The following is a 15,844-nucleotide window of genomic DNA, read 5'->3' on the forward strand; positions in this document are numbered from 1 at the left end:
GTACTTTAGTTCCCCTTCGAGTTTGAAAACATATTTTTTTGCTCTATCACGAGACATGACTCCACCACTGATGACCACTCAAATGTTATGAACAGGTTTCGGTCTTGGCACAGAAACGCAGGGAGTTCAAAACGCACGGACTATAGTGTTGTGTTGGTCGAGTGGAGTAAGTGATGAAGAGCAATGTTATTTCGTGTCTCAACATGTGAACAGTCCGTCACAGTACGGCACAAAATATATTTCACCCTGTACAGATACAGTATATACAGTACATTCCTAATGTAGACAATAAATGGCTACCATTAAAGTATTAACGTGAGTTGTAACCTTCAATCAGGTGTCCCTACGCCGAAGCCTGTTACACGTACCGTAGCCAAGCAGCAATACTGGGTGTTCATTTCAAATTTTGTCATGACGTCACTTGTTGAGTCACCGATTTGAAGCGAGTTTCAGCTTATATGTCAGAGAAGTTGCCTATTATTCAAGGCGTCCAATCTGAACTTGTGAACGTGTACGGTATAACTTGAACGTCGTAGCAACAGATGGCGGTCTGTACGGTCTGTGTGCTACCATAACCTCTTTCGAACTGTGTTTTGCGCCGGCAAGTCGTACGCAGGGTATTTGTTATCATCGGTTGCGTACGGCAACATTCCACAACACAAATCAAATGCTCCGTGTCCATGTTGACCGTCGAAGTTAATGTCAACAAATACGTAAGTAATCTCTTAACCCTCTCCCCATATCCCGACAGCACGTGTTTCCAAACAGTTCACATTCCTACCACTACCGGCGTCACCGTACGTATCGGTAAGTACTCTTCAGGATGAACGCCGTATTTGCTAGGCAACTTCTCTGGCTCATAGGTAATATACATCTGCGGAAGTGTAGGAAGATTGAATTCTCTAGGCTCATCGGCTAGCCACATGACGGCATACAGCGAACCATGACACACTTTGAACTGAACACCCAGTACACACAACGGTAATGCACATTACGGACCCACATGTGCTGTTGCAGTCACCCTTTCACACGGGTCATGACGTCATTTATACTCCGTGTACTCTAAACCTCATACTGTCTGTCTCCTTAGGCCGAAGCCTGGTTATGAAAGACATACTGGTGCTTGCCTAGTAAAGGCAGGCAAGTCGTGGTAGTGGGTGAAGGGGTTAAAACACGGACAGAGGGGAGGGAACACAATGAGGCATTTTTCCCCATGACTGTTGTAAGGGAATTGGAGGCTAGGAGGAGGTCTCTATGTGAGCTCCAAGCCTGTTGGTCATTTGTCCCACTCCGATTTTCGCGTTCCGTTCTAAGAAATGAGAATAGGGAAAAGCCAAAAATGGACTAAGGTAATAGATACCACATGAGGGAGATGACTGTGTGGAAAATTTCCGCAAAACTTATAGTCGTGCTGTGTTCGATTTGAGACCTGAAACACACAGCAACACTCCTATTCAGAGGCGTACCAGGTGAATGTACGTAACATGATGAGCTCCAAGGCGCATTTCAGTATTTCAAAGAGGCATGGGAAACCTAATATTTTGTTGTTCTAAATAATGCTAAAGCTGAATGTCTGATCTGATCTTTTCAATTACACTGCGTTACATAAAGCAACTGGCCTGAAGATTTCACGGAGAGAGTGTTGCTTCCAATACCGAAGAAAAATAATGCCAAGAAATGTAATGAATTCAAAACTATCAGCCTGATATCGCACTCGGCGAAGATTCTTCTGGAAATACTGAATCGACGTTTATATTCTAAAATGGAACAATGGTTGGAAGAAGAGCAGTTTGGCTTCAGGAAGGGAAAGGTACGAGAGATGCAATTGGACTGCTACGAACAATCGGCGAAAGATACCTAGAGAAGAATAAAGAAGTGTATGTGGTATTTGCGGACCTAGAAAAGGCGTTTGACAGAGTGGATTGGAATAAACTGATGGGGATCCTAAAGAAAATTGATGTGGATTGGAAAGAGAGGAGGCTGTTCAGTAATATTTATATGAAACAACGAGTAAAAGTCAGGATAGGAGAAGAAATGTCAGAAGGAAGTGAAATAGGGAGAGGAGTACGACAAGGATGCCCTTTAACATCTACTCTTTTCAACATCTACTTGGAGGATTTAGTGAAGCACTGTTTTCAAAACACAGGAGGAGTGATAGTAGGAGGAAGAGGAATAAAGTGTGTAAGATTTGCTAATGACAGGCTACGGCGTTGTTAGCAGAAGGGGAGATGATATTAAGGAATATGCTACTGGAGCTAAATGACAGCTGTGAGCAGTATGGAATGAAGATAAATGCAAATAAGAGAAGACCATAGTCATAGGAAGAGAAATAAAGAAGGTAAACTTGCGAATTCTAAATGAGGCAGTAGAGCAAGTGGACAGCTTGAAATACTTGAGGTGTACTATAAGCAGCAAAATGAGCTGCTGCCAGAAAGTCAAAAGGAGGATAGTTAGCAATGGCCAAATAAGTTTTTAATAGAAAAAGAAGCATCTTCTGTGGACCTCTGGAAAAACTAACAAGGGAAGTACCCCAGCTCGAACGGCTAAAACAGAGTGTAAATGCGTTTAAAATACAGAGCTGTGCTTGTTCTACCACCCATCAAGGTTATTTATCTGTAAAACTCCGCAGTCGTGTACAATCAATGACTGAAGGATAACGAATCTAATGACTAGAGAAGCACAAATCGCTGAAGAAACAACACCGTGTAACAGACAGTTATGACAAGCAGACCCACAAAATACATAAATGAGGTATTATGTGGCAATGAGCTACACGGCATTTGCTTTAAATAATATACGAGCATAGGGTATTTCGAAAGTCAGTTCAAACATTAAACCGCTATAAATATTATAATATGAGACAGGGGAAAAAACAAAAAAACATCACAGTGTTGAGTAAACAACGGGGTTTACAAAACATTGGGAAGATTTCCGCCGTTCTCTTGTTCAACGTACAGCATTCTGTCTGCTACACCATGCACAGCATTTTGCAGATAATGTCTTGGAATATTGAAAATTTCTTGCGAGATGGCATCTTTCAGTTGTAGTAGAGTTGTTGGATGTGTGAGGAAAACTCGTTTATTAAGATAACCCCGCAACCAAAAGTCGGCCGGATTGAAATCTGGAGATCGCGGAGGTCACATCGTTGGAAAGTGCCTACTGATGACACGATCGCCACACATCTGCGTAATTAATTGTTTTTCAGGGATAAAGATGTGGGTTGGAGCGCCATCTTGCATGAAGATTATGTTTTCCATACCGTGATTCCTCAGTCTAGGGATGACGAAGTTCTGTAACATGCTGTAGTAGCGCTCCCCGTTTACTGTAACAGTCTGTCTTATTCCATTATTGTCCACACTTTTAGAGTAACGGTTAGCGCGTCTAGACGGGAAACCAGGTGGACCGGGTTCGATTCCCGGTCAGGTCAAATTACCTGGTTGATGTTTTTCCGGGGGTTTCCTTCAACTCAATATGAGAAAATGCTGGGTAACTTTCGGTTGTGGACCCTGGACTCATGTCACCGGCATTATCACCTTTATCTCATTCAGACGCTAAATAACATAAGATATTGATAAAGCGTCGTAAAATAACCTACTAAAATAATTAATGGTGGAGTTAACACGCGCAATTAAGGTTCGTTTTCCGAACAAAGCCATCAGTAGGCACTTTTCAACCATGTGACCTCTGCGATCTCCAGGTTTCAATCCGGCCGACTTTTGGTTGTGGGGTTACCTTAAAGAACGAGTTTTCCTCACACATCCAACAACTCTACTACAACTGAAAGATGCCATCTCGCAAGAAATTGCCAATATTCCAAGACATTATCTGCAAAATGCTGTACATGGTGTCGTAGACAGAATGCTGTACGTTGAACAAGAGAACGGCGAACATCTGCCCAATGTTTTGTAAACCCCATTGTTTGCCCAACACTGTGATGTTTTTGTTTTTTCCCTATCTCATATTATAATATTTATAGCGGTTTAATGTTTGAACTGACTTTTGAAATACCCTATACTCATATATTATTTAAAGCAAATGCCGTGTAGCTTATTGCCACATAATACCTCATTTACGTATTTTGTGGATCTGCTTGTCGTAACTGTCTGTTACACGGTGTTGTTTCTTCAGCGATTTGTGCTTCTCTAGTCATTAGATTCGTTATTCTTCAGTCATTGATTGTACACGACTGCGGAGTTTTACAGATAAATAACCTTGATGGGTGGTAGAACAAGCACAGCTCTGTATTTTAAACGCATTTACACTCGGTTTTAGCCGTTCGAGCTGGGGTACTTCCCTTGTAAGGAAGAGATTAGTGAAGTGCTTTGTGTGAAGTGTGGCACTGTATGGGACAGAAACATGTACATTAGGAGGAAGTGAAGAGAAGCGAATGGAAGCATTTGAAATGTGGATATTGAGAAGAATAGAACGTGTGAAGTGGACAGACTGAATAAGAAATGAAGCTGTGTTGGAAAGAGCGAGTGAAGAAAGATTGATCCTGAAACTGATCAGGAAGAGGAAAAGGAATTGGTTGGATCACTGGCTGAGAAGAAACTGCCTACTAAAGGATGCAGTAGAAGGAATGATGAACGGGAGAATAGTTCGGGACAGAAGAAGATATCAGATGATAGAAGACTTTAATATATATGGATCATATGCGGAGACAAAGAGGAAAGCAGAAAATAGGAACGATTGAAGAACGCTGGGTTTGCAGGGAAAGACTGCTCTTGGCCAGAACACTGACTGAATTGTTATTATTATTAATATTATTATTATTATTATTATTATTATTATTATTATTATTATCATTATTATTAGGCTATCAATAGCAAAGGAAGCTTTCAATAGAAAAAGGAGCATCTTCTGCGGACCTCTGGAAAAAGAACTAAGGAAGACACTGGTGAAGTGCTTTGTGTGGAGTGTGGCATTGTATGGGACAGAAACATGTACCGGTACATTACCGACGAAATGAAGAGAAATGAATAGAAGTATTTGAAATATGGATATGGAGAAGAATAGAATGCATAAAGTGGACAGATAGAATAAGAAATGAAGCTGTGTTGGAAAGAGTGAGTGAAGAAAGAATGATGCTGAAACTGATCAGGAAGAAGAAAAGGAATTGGTTGGGTCACTGGCTGAAAAGAAACTGCATACTGAAGTATGCAGTGGAAGGAATGGTGAACGGGAGAAGAGTTCGGGACAGAAGAAGATATCAGATGATAGACGACATTAAGATATATGGATCATATGAGGAGATAAAGAGAAAGGCAGAAAATAGGAAAGACTGGAAAAAGCTGGATTTGCAGTGAAAGACTTACCCTTCGGCAAAAAACTGAATGAATTATTATTATTATTATTATTATTATTATTATTATTATTATTATGATAGCAATAGCAAACGAAGCTTTCAATAGAAAAAGGAGCATCTTCTGCGGACGTCTGGAAAAAGAAGGAAGAGACTAGTGAAGTGCTTCATGTGGAGTGTGGAACTGTGTGGGACTGAAACATGTACATTACGACGAAGTGAAGAGAACCGAATAGAAGCATTTGAAATGTGAATGTGGAGAAGAATGGAACGTGTAAAGTGGACAGACAGAATAAGAAATGAAGCTGTGTTGGAAAGAGCGAGTGAAGAAAGATTGATGCTGAAACTGATCAGGAAGAGGAAAAAGAATTGGTTGGGCCACTGGCTGAGAAGAAACTGCCTACTGAAGGATGCAATGGAAGGAATGATGAACGGGAGAAGATTTCGGGACAGAAGAAGATATTAGACGATAGACGACATTATTAAGATATATGGATCATATGCGGAGACAAAGAGGAAAGCAGAAAATAGAAAAGATTGCAGAAAGCTGGGTTTGCAGTGAAAGACCTACCATTGGGCAGAACACTGAATGAATTATTATTATTATTATTATTATTATTATTATTATTATTATTATTATTATGAGAATAGCAATAGCAAAGGAAGCTTTTAATAGAAAAAGGAGCATCTTCTGCGGACGTCTGGAAAAAGAACTAAGGAAGAAACTAGTGAGTCCTTTGTGTGGAGTGTGGCAGAAACACGGACATTATGACGAAGAGAAGAGAAGTGAATAGAAGCATTTGAAATATGAATATGGAGAAGAATGGGACGTGTGAAGTGGACAGACAGAATAAGAAATGAAGCTGTGTTGGAAAGAGTGAGTGAAGAAAGATTGATGCTGAAACTGATCAGGAAGAGGAAAAGGAATTGGTTGGGTCACTGCCTGAGAAGAAACTGCCTACTGAAGGATGCAGTGGAAGGAATGGTGAACGGGAGAAGAGTTCGGGACAGAAGAATATATCTGATGATATATGACTTTAAGATATATGGACCATATGCGGAGACAAAGAGGAAAGCAGAAAATAGAAAAGATTGGAGAAAGCTGGGTTTGCAGTGAAAGACCTGCCCTTGGGCAGAACACTGAATGTATTATTATTATTATTATTATTATTATTATTATTATTATTATTATTATTATTAAGCTTCATTTATATTACATATATTTAAAAGTATCTACATATGGAACTAAACAACTTTTAGAATGCTATTCATAGGCATTTCGCTAGCCCGCAGTACAAGCATGCTAAGCTAACCCTGGCTATCGACTGGTTACTTGTACGGGATTCATATGATATCATATCGCTAACACTGATTTATGAATACGAGAAACGTTAATTCGCTGATCATCCACCAGAAGCCCGCGCTAGGAATGTCTATGAATAGGGCCCTTAATGTCTAATTGTAAAACATACGAAATACTATACTGAAATGGCATGCACGCCACTGTTGTCGCTTACTTCTACAACGAAGGAACACAGTGAATACTTGTAAACAACACACAGAGTCCAAGACTGTGGGGTGAGAGAATATTATCATCTACCGCCCCTCCATCAAGTCTAAGGAAATACATTAAAATCGTGCACTACTGTAATCATAAGTGCTTGAATTTAAAAGCAAGCACACTGCTATTTAGGACTAATGTATTTCAAACCATTATCTACATGTCTTGTAGGACGTAGCTATGATCTGTTGCACGTGTTAATGGTTAAGTAGCAAAATATTAATAAAAAGAAATGAGTCTTCTGGTTTCAATCCTCTAACTAGAATTTTTAGTTCAAGCGCAAAAAATTCTCCTAGGCCGAACTTTATACAGAATTTGCAGTTTACACCTTTTTTCGAATCATAAAGCGTCGCCATCTTTCAAAATCAAATATCAATTGTTTGTGAAAGTAAGCTCAGGACCCAAATGACTAGAATATTTTTCACACAGTCATGGAATTGCTGATTAATATTTATTACATATAATGAAACTAACATCTGTCCATTCTTATTATTATTATCATTAATTTCTCTAAATAGATTTACAAAACCTCTAATGGCAATTACATTAATGTTCTCATTATAGAAATATATTTTAGATTTATATATATATATATATATATATATATATATATATATATATTTTTTTTTTCATCCTGTAACATAGTTCTAGTATGCTTATATTAAATTAATTTCATCATTTTACTAGCTATCACAAATCTCAAATTAATTATAATTGATTGAATTAAATTAGCTCATAAATTAAGTTACTTTACCTTATAGGTTTATCTAAATTTAAATAAATATGTAGTCTACTAGTCGTTAAAACTTAACTGAAGAATAATGCTGGAGAACCTTTTAAGTGTAGTCCACACCTGTGGAGTAACGGTCAGCGCGTTTGGCCGCGAAACCAGGTGGCCCGGGTTCGAATCCCGGTCGGGGCAAGTTACCTGGTTGAGATTTTTTCCGGGGTTTTCCCTCAACCCAATACGAGCAAAAACTGGGTAACTTTCGGTGGAACCCGGACTCATTTCACCGGCATTATCATCTTCATTTCATTCAGAAGCTAAATAACCTAGATGTTGATACAGCGTCGTAAAATAACTCTTTTTAAGTGTAGTGTAAATATTCGTAATTTAAATATGTATTGTATTGTATTGATTAAGGCTGGTTGAGTGGAAGAGAAGGCCTTAACTCTGCCAGCGAAAATAAACATTATTATTATTATTATTATTATTATTATTATTATTATTATTATTATGGAAAAGGAATTGACATTCCTTTGCGCGAATTATGGACCATTTTGCACACGTACGCACGCACACACACAAAATAAACCGAATAACTTCGCCATACTTTATCCACATAATTTGATTTCACTCCCCCCCCCCCACGTTAAAAATAAAGAGTTGTTACTTACAGACAATAAAACATAGCCTACTTGTTGGAACTCAGTGCGATTTTTTTTTTTCACTAGCATGTAGGGCCTACTCATTCAAAATTGATATGTTTAAATTCATTACAATTTCTGTATTAGATCTTACAGTGCGACACATTATTAGCAGTAAATTAAATATCAAAATCTCATTTTCGAAACCTTTCCAATAATGTTCATCTATTCAATCTGACAATAACTTAAACATAATACAAATTGCATAATATACATATAGCTACTGTAAATGTAGACTGGTTCAAATTACAAAAGAAAAGAACAAGTTGCGTACCAGTAACTTACCTGAATGAAGTCCGCCAACAGCACAGAGCAGTTCCTAGTTCTTGTAGATGGATGTAAAACTTGTTTCACAATACACTTTTAAATATATTATCAACAAATGATCAATAGTATTAGAATGTCATGTTTCGACATAAAATTAACACTTTTAAGCAAGTAAGAATGCCGATTATAACCGATAAAACACTTACTAACCCGCACGAAACGAACACACGCGCCATTACCGGTTTCAGTCGTACTAACGACGTCTATTTTTTTTACAGTATATAGTCTATTCCCTCTATCTCCGGTTACATGGCTTTGGACTGGGCATTTTTTGTCATCGATAAGTTGGCATTGCATTTTCTTACAGATATCAGGAAATCCACCGAAGCTCATCGGAACCGTTCTAAAATCATTATGAAATTCACCATCACATGCAAATACTTGCACAAATTTCCCGTCTATATAATACTCAATTCCTAAACTCAACATTACTCATTAGAACAGGACTTAGCAACAAATTAAAAAAAAACTCAATCTACTGTAATACAGTATTGAATTTGTCTAGTAATTAATTACGTTTAGAAATTACTGCAATAAATACAACAAATTTTATATACCGTACCTGGCAAAAACTTGTTAAATTAAACCGTATCAAGTACTCCTAATCGTATCATCATTATCATACTAGTCAGTGATGTATGCAATGAGAGGAGAAAGGAACTGGCCATTCTATTCCATTAGCTTCTGGCTTTTTTTAATTTAGTAGGTTATTTTACGACGCTTTATCAACATCTTAGGTTATTTAGCGTCTGAATGAAATGAAGGTGATAATGCCGGTGAAATGAGTCCGGAATCCAGCACCGAAAGTTACCCAGCATTTGCTCATATTGGGTTGAGAGAAAACCCCGGTAAAAACCTCAACCAGGTAACGTGCCCCGACCGGGAATCGATCCCGGGCCACCTGATTTCGCGGCCAGACGCGCTAACCGTTACTCCACAGGTGTGGACTCTTCTGGCTTTTTTTTTAACTTGGTTATTTAACGACGCTGTATCAACTACGAAGTTATTTAGCGTCGATGGGATTGGTGATCGCGAGATGGTATTTGGCGAGATGAGGCCGAGGATTCACCATACATTACCTGACATTTGCCTTACGGTTGGAGAAAACCTCGGAAAAAACTCAACCACGTAATCAGCCCAAGCGGGAATCAAACCCGCGCCCGAACGCAACTCCGGATCGGCAGGCAAGCGTCTTAGCCGACAGAGCTACGCCGGTGGCTTCTCTTCTGGCTTAGTTTCCTCATAAGTGATGCCTTATTACTGTCACTTATGATGTTCCAACCTGTTTTCGAACAGTTGACTAAATAACAATAAACTTTATCACAATCTTTCACGATTTTAGACCAGGTAATTTGCTTCGGCACACAAAATGATGTTTCGACAGTCTTGCTGTTATTATTTTTTTATATTATTATTATGGTGACACTTCAAATATTTGTTTACGTAAATCACAGGTCTCTTGAGGACCCTTGCTTATTGTTCAATAAATTAAATCAAAATGTTATTTTCAACTATTTTAAATAGTGTGAGTTTTCAACAAAGATTAATTTTTTAACTTTGAAATTTTCGAAGTTTTTATTTTATTTTAGTAGGTTATTTTACGACGCTTTATCAACATCTTAAGTTATTTAGCGTCTGAATAAGATGAAGATGATAATGCCGATGAAATGAGTCCGGGGTCCAGCACCGAAAGTTACCCAGCATTTGCTCATATTGAGTTGAGGGAAAACCCCGGAAAAACACAACCAGGTCACTTGCCCCAACCAGGAATCGAATCCGGGCCACCTGGTTTTGAGGCTAGACACGCTAACCGTTACTCCACAGGTGTGGACTTTTCGAAGTCCAATATGTGCAAAGCCAATAAAAATAAAGTAATGATTAAAACAGTGCAGTTGCTTAACATTAAAATGGATTAGCGAAATTGTACGTGAGAAAAGGACTTCATACAATCCTTGTTGGACAGAAAAGTGGTGTAAACCGTCAGGTTCATAGGCTAGTACTTATCTCTATACTTCGTTCCGTAATGTCTGACAGGAGAAGTAAACATTGCCGGCAGAGGAGAAGAGAAGTATAACTGCTATTCAACCAATGGCAGAGGTCTCACTCCGCACTTATCTTGAAGTTGAACGGGGATAGAACGCTTCAGACCGCCCAACTTCAAGACAAGCGTGGAGTGAGTGAGACTTCTGCCGTTGATTGAAGAGCAATTTTATACTTCTCTCCTTCTCTGCCGGCAAAGTTTACTTCTCCTGTCAGCAGTGACGTCGCCAGGATCAGAGCAAGGGGGTGCGGATGGGGTGCGAGATTTAAAAATGGGGTGCGAGCTGTAAAAATGTGGTACATAAAAAATCCAAAATGTTCTTTCATGCACTTGCGCGCATAATATACATCTGTTTATTAATATTATTATTATTATTATTATTATTATTGCTCATCACATCCATTACGATACACTATGGGACGTAGTTTTTTCACTATTATTATTGCTCATCACATCCATTACGATACACTATGGGACGTAGTTTTTTCACTATTATTATTGCTCATCACATCCATTACGATACACTATGGGACGTAGTTTTTTCACTACTATTATTGCTCATCACATCCATTACGATACACCATGGGACGTAGTTTTTTCACATCCAAGAAATTGTTTGTTTCTTTTTGTTCTTCAAAATAACTTATGCCTTGTATTTTGTTAATAAATTGGCCTTTGGGGTGCGGAAAGGGGTGCTCCGATTTTTATGGGGTGCTTGCGCACCCTTTCGCACCCCCCTACCGACGTCCCTGCCTGTCAGACATTATGGAACAATGTATAGTATCGGTAATAATCGCAGTCAGATGTAAATAATAATTCAGATAATAATATGAAAGACACTTTTAGCTTTCCCAATAACGGGACTGCCTCATTGGACAAAGCATAACACACAGAGTGAAAACAAAAACAGACCACAAAAGAGAAATGTGGGGAACGAACAAAACGGGGAAATTGAGTACAGGAATGATAATAGCATACATATAACAGGCCCAAACATAGTAAACAAACAGATTAGACGTTCAAACAAAAGTTCTTCCTTTTTAGGAAACAAAGTACAGGTAGTATTTTAAAATGGCAAGTGATCCTCTGATAGCAGTAAGGGAAACATCACGAATGAAGTCTTTGTTCAGCTGGAACTTCTTGCAGAAACTGACAAAGAGGCGAGGTATTGTGCTCCTAGCGCCAACCATCAGCCCAACTACTTCAATGGAGGTGAGGTGATATTTCTCCAAATAGAGTGGAACTGTGGGCTCATAAATTCTGCATTTTTCTGCGTGGACTTCAGCGGGCTGTTGTTTCTGTGCCTCGAACCTGACTGTCAGGTCGATAATATAGACAGATGTAGAGCCTGGTGGAATGGCAAGCATATCAATTCAACCGACAGGATCCTTCTTGAGAGATGCCATGGGCTTCTTCATGTACAGTGAGACCTTTCTTCCTCAAGGCTTCGGCAATCATGGATCTGATTCTGTGATGTCTAGAGTTCCGCAGCGTTTCGTTGAAAGGACAGGCACCCAAAACGTGGCCAAGAGTTTCAATCTCACTGACCCAACGACGACAGTGGTTTCCGTCTCGGGACCTTCCTGGTATAGCACGCAGCGGACAAACATTAGCTGTCATTTTAAGATTGCAAATGAAAGGCGTGTAAAAGAAAACAGCATTGCAATAATATCTGCTAGAACGCCGCCACAGTGGTTCAGTGCTAGAGCGTTGAGCTTCGAACCTGGCAACCTGTGGTGCACTCTGGAACTGACAAACTAAATGATTAAATGGTCTACGCTTCTCGGCACTGGCGAAATCTATGAGTTCTCTCGTAAGATCGGGGTGAAAATAATAATACATGTTAAATGCCCTGCACGTGCTTATATTATATTACATATTATCTGATGGAACTAACCACTTTTCCTCTTTCTTTCTTCTTGTTTAAGGAATAAACATCTGTTAGATAGAAACACGATCTCTTAATATCAACTGCCAATTATATTCCAGAAGAACAATAACCACACTTTCTCGTTTGGATATGACCTATATAATTAGAGTCTGGCTGGGTGGAAGAGAAGGCCTACTGGCCTTATCTCTGCCAGATTAAATAAATAAATTATTATTATTATTGTTATTATTATTATATATTTTTACACAGAATAAATATGGGAAATGCCTGTTATTATTCGGTTGAGAAGCTTTTGTCATCTAGTCTGCTGTCAAAAAATCTGAAAGTTAGAATTTATAAAACAGTTATATTACCGGTTGTTCTGTATGGTTGTGAAACTTGGACTCTCACTTTGAGAGAGGAACAGAGATTAAGGGTGTTTGAGAATAAGGTTCTTAGGAAAATATTTGGGGCTAAGAGGGATGAAGTTACAGGCGAATGGAGAAAGTTACACAACGCAGAACTGCACGCATTGTATTCTTCACCTAACATAATTAGGAACATTAAATCCAGATGTTTGAGATGAGCTGGGCATGTAGCACATATGGGCGAATCCAGAAATGCATGTAGAGTGTTAGTTGGGAGGCCGGAGGGAAAAAGACCTTTGGGGAGGCCGAGACGTAGATGGGAGGATAATATTAAAATGGATTTGAGGGAGGTGGGATATGATGATAGAGACTGGACTAATCTTGCACAGCATAGGGACCGATGGTGGTCTTATGTGAGGGCGGCAATGAACCTGTGGGTTCCTTAAAAGCCATTTGTAAGTAAGTAAGTAAGTAACTAAATTGTCATGAAGCTACAATAAGACATCTGATTCATTTCAATGAGAACAAAGGAGTGAATGACACAGCTTTCAAAACGGATTGCTTTAGTTTAGTACCAACAAAAATAAATGGCACAATATTACTTTCCACATGGAGTCAAGTAATAATTTTCCTTAATACGGTTAAAAAAATCGTAAATTGGATTTAAGGGCCGTATTCATAGACATTCTTAGAGCGGACTTCCGGTGGATGATCAGCGAACTAACGTTCTACGTATTCATAAACCAGTGTTAGCGATATATTGTGGTATGATATGAATCCTGTACATTAACCAGTCAATAGCCAGGGCTAGTTTAGTATGCTCGTAGCGCGGGCTAGCGAAATGTCTATGAATAGCACTCTAAGAGTCTAGTAATGTATTTCTCACCTTGTTTTTCCAGGGGATGTTCATAGTCTCGCTGCCATTTGCAGTCTTGAGAGGTGGTTACTGGGCCATCGCAGCCATGGTAGGGATTGCGTACATCTGCTGCTACACAGGAAAGATCCTGGTGGAGTGTCTGTATGAGGAGGATGCCATCACGGGCCAGAAGGTGAGGGTTCGAGACTCATACGTCTCCATCGCACGGGAGTGCTTCGGCCCCCTGTGGGGTGCTCGGGCCGTCAACATCGCGCAGATCATAGAGCTGCTCATGACTTGCATCCTCTATGTCGTGGTTTGCGGAGACCTCATGATTGGAACCTTCCCTGAGGGAGCAATTGATTCCAGAAGCTGGATGATGCTAATAGGAATATTTCTTATACCTCTTGGTAAGTCTCAGAAATAGCTGGTTTCTAGATTAAGAAAAGGTTTTTGAGGACCACCCTCTATTGTCTTAAGTTTATTGCTATAATTCAGTACACTAAACGGCGTTTGCAAAAGTTTGTGAATTACATAGTGATGATCACACAAGGATGCCATATTTAAACTTTCACAACACAAAAGCACTACGGTATATATCTGTTTCCTCGGTCTTACTGACTTAATGTCTGTAGAAATGTAGATAAACCTTGCTTACTGACACAATGAAAATCCCGTTATTTCACTAACCTTCTCAACTCCCACCCTTAGATCTTTCAGTGTTCATCCACACTGAAGTCGAGAAGGGGATAGAACAACACTGACAGCTGATAAGTGGAATGGGAGAGATATTAATTATGATCTGGATATTCTGAAAAGGTTTTGTTGGCATTTTGCTAAACAATCTCATGTGCTTCAGTGAGTTACAGAGATTGCATACACAATTTGTGGCATTATATTTTCTTGACGAGTTTAATTTTTCTGTCATCTAATATTAAATACCAACTGCAATATATGTTTTATGATAGTACGTAGAGTTACATTTTACCATTGCTATCAGTGCGTAGAGTAAGCTGGTACTATGAAGCCATCTCACATCGACCCCACGTACAAATTCATCCTGATTCAAAAGCATTGTATAAACAGGAAATTAAATATAAGAAACAACAAATAATATTTTTTTTTTCCATGTACAAATGAAAAAAAAAACTTTCTTTTAAAATAAAAGGGGAAGCAATGCGCTTCCATCACATCCATGGATGCTATGTGCTTCTTTTCCATATTATTGTTGTTTTAGAACATTTCTTGTTCGTTAAATAATATCTCTCTCACCTTTGGGTTGGACACTTTGACGACTGCAACAAATAGTATTTCTTTATTTTCAACCCCTTTTTTTTCACCTGAGAACAAAATGCAAGTTCACCTTCCTATTTTATTTAAAGATATTATTTTTCCAGACCTAAATTCAAAATATGCGGAATTTATGGTGTAAGTAGAGGCAAATGAACAAACATGTTTTTTAAAGAAAAAATAAAGTATTTCGATATAACGAAATTTCACTATAATGAAGTAATTTCAGAGATTCCTAGGATTTCGTTATTCTGTTTTTTTTTTTTTAACTAACTAGCTAGTAAGTACAAATTACATTTATAAAGCAAGAATGTTTCTAGCCAGTACCGTAAGAGCCAGGCTCGTGTACGGTGTGGTCTTAGTCAAAAATATAACATAAAATTTACAAGGACAGTTTACTAAATACAGTAAGTAACTTAATTTAAACCAATAAATACAACACAAGAGCAAGAATAAAGAAGAAAGAGAAAAAGAGAGAAAAATAGACATTTAATATAAATTGACAATGCGACAGAAGCCAGTAATATTCAATAAAAACATGAATATAGTCGACAAAAATAAAAGGTAAAAAATAATTTTTGTTAATATTACCGGTATATATCATGGATAATTTTACAAATTTCTTTTTTAAAAGCTTCAATTTTAAAATATTTCAAATTTGGAAAATGGTTTGTAATTTTATTATAAAGTCTTGGGCCGAAACTAACACCATGTTTAAGAGCTGCACTTGTATGACATTTAGGCTCAATTAATGGGAAGGTAGACTTTTGTCTTCGAGTACGATATTCATGTCGATTAGAT

The 15,844-nt window shown here is 38.4% G+C and overlaps 1 protein-coding gene across 1 annotated transcript in view; it reads left to right on the forward strand.

Annotated features, from left to right (window-relative positions):
• Positions 1–15,844, forward strand: part of VGAT (vesicular GABA transporter) — a 50,491-nt gene that overhangs the window by 19,602 nt on the left and 15,045 nt on the right. Inside the window, exon 2 of the mRNA XM_069820365.1 lies at positions 13,797–14,163. Coding sequence (XP_069676466.1) covers positions 13,797–14,163 — 367 coding nt within the window. The remainder of the gene's footprint in view (positions 1–13,796; positions 14,164–15,844) is intronic.

This window comes from Periplaneta americana, chromosome 3, assembly GCF_040183065.1.
Source record: "Periplaneta americana isolate PAMFEO1 chromosome 3, P.americana_PAMFEO1_priV1, whole genome shotgun sequence".
NCBI lineage: Eukaryota > Metazoa > Arthropoda > Insecta > Blattodea > Blattidae > Periplaneta > Periplaneta americana.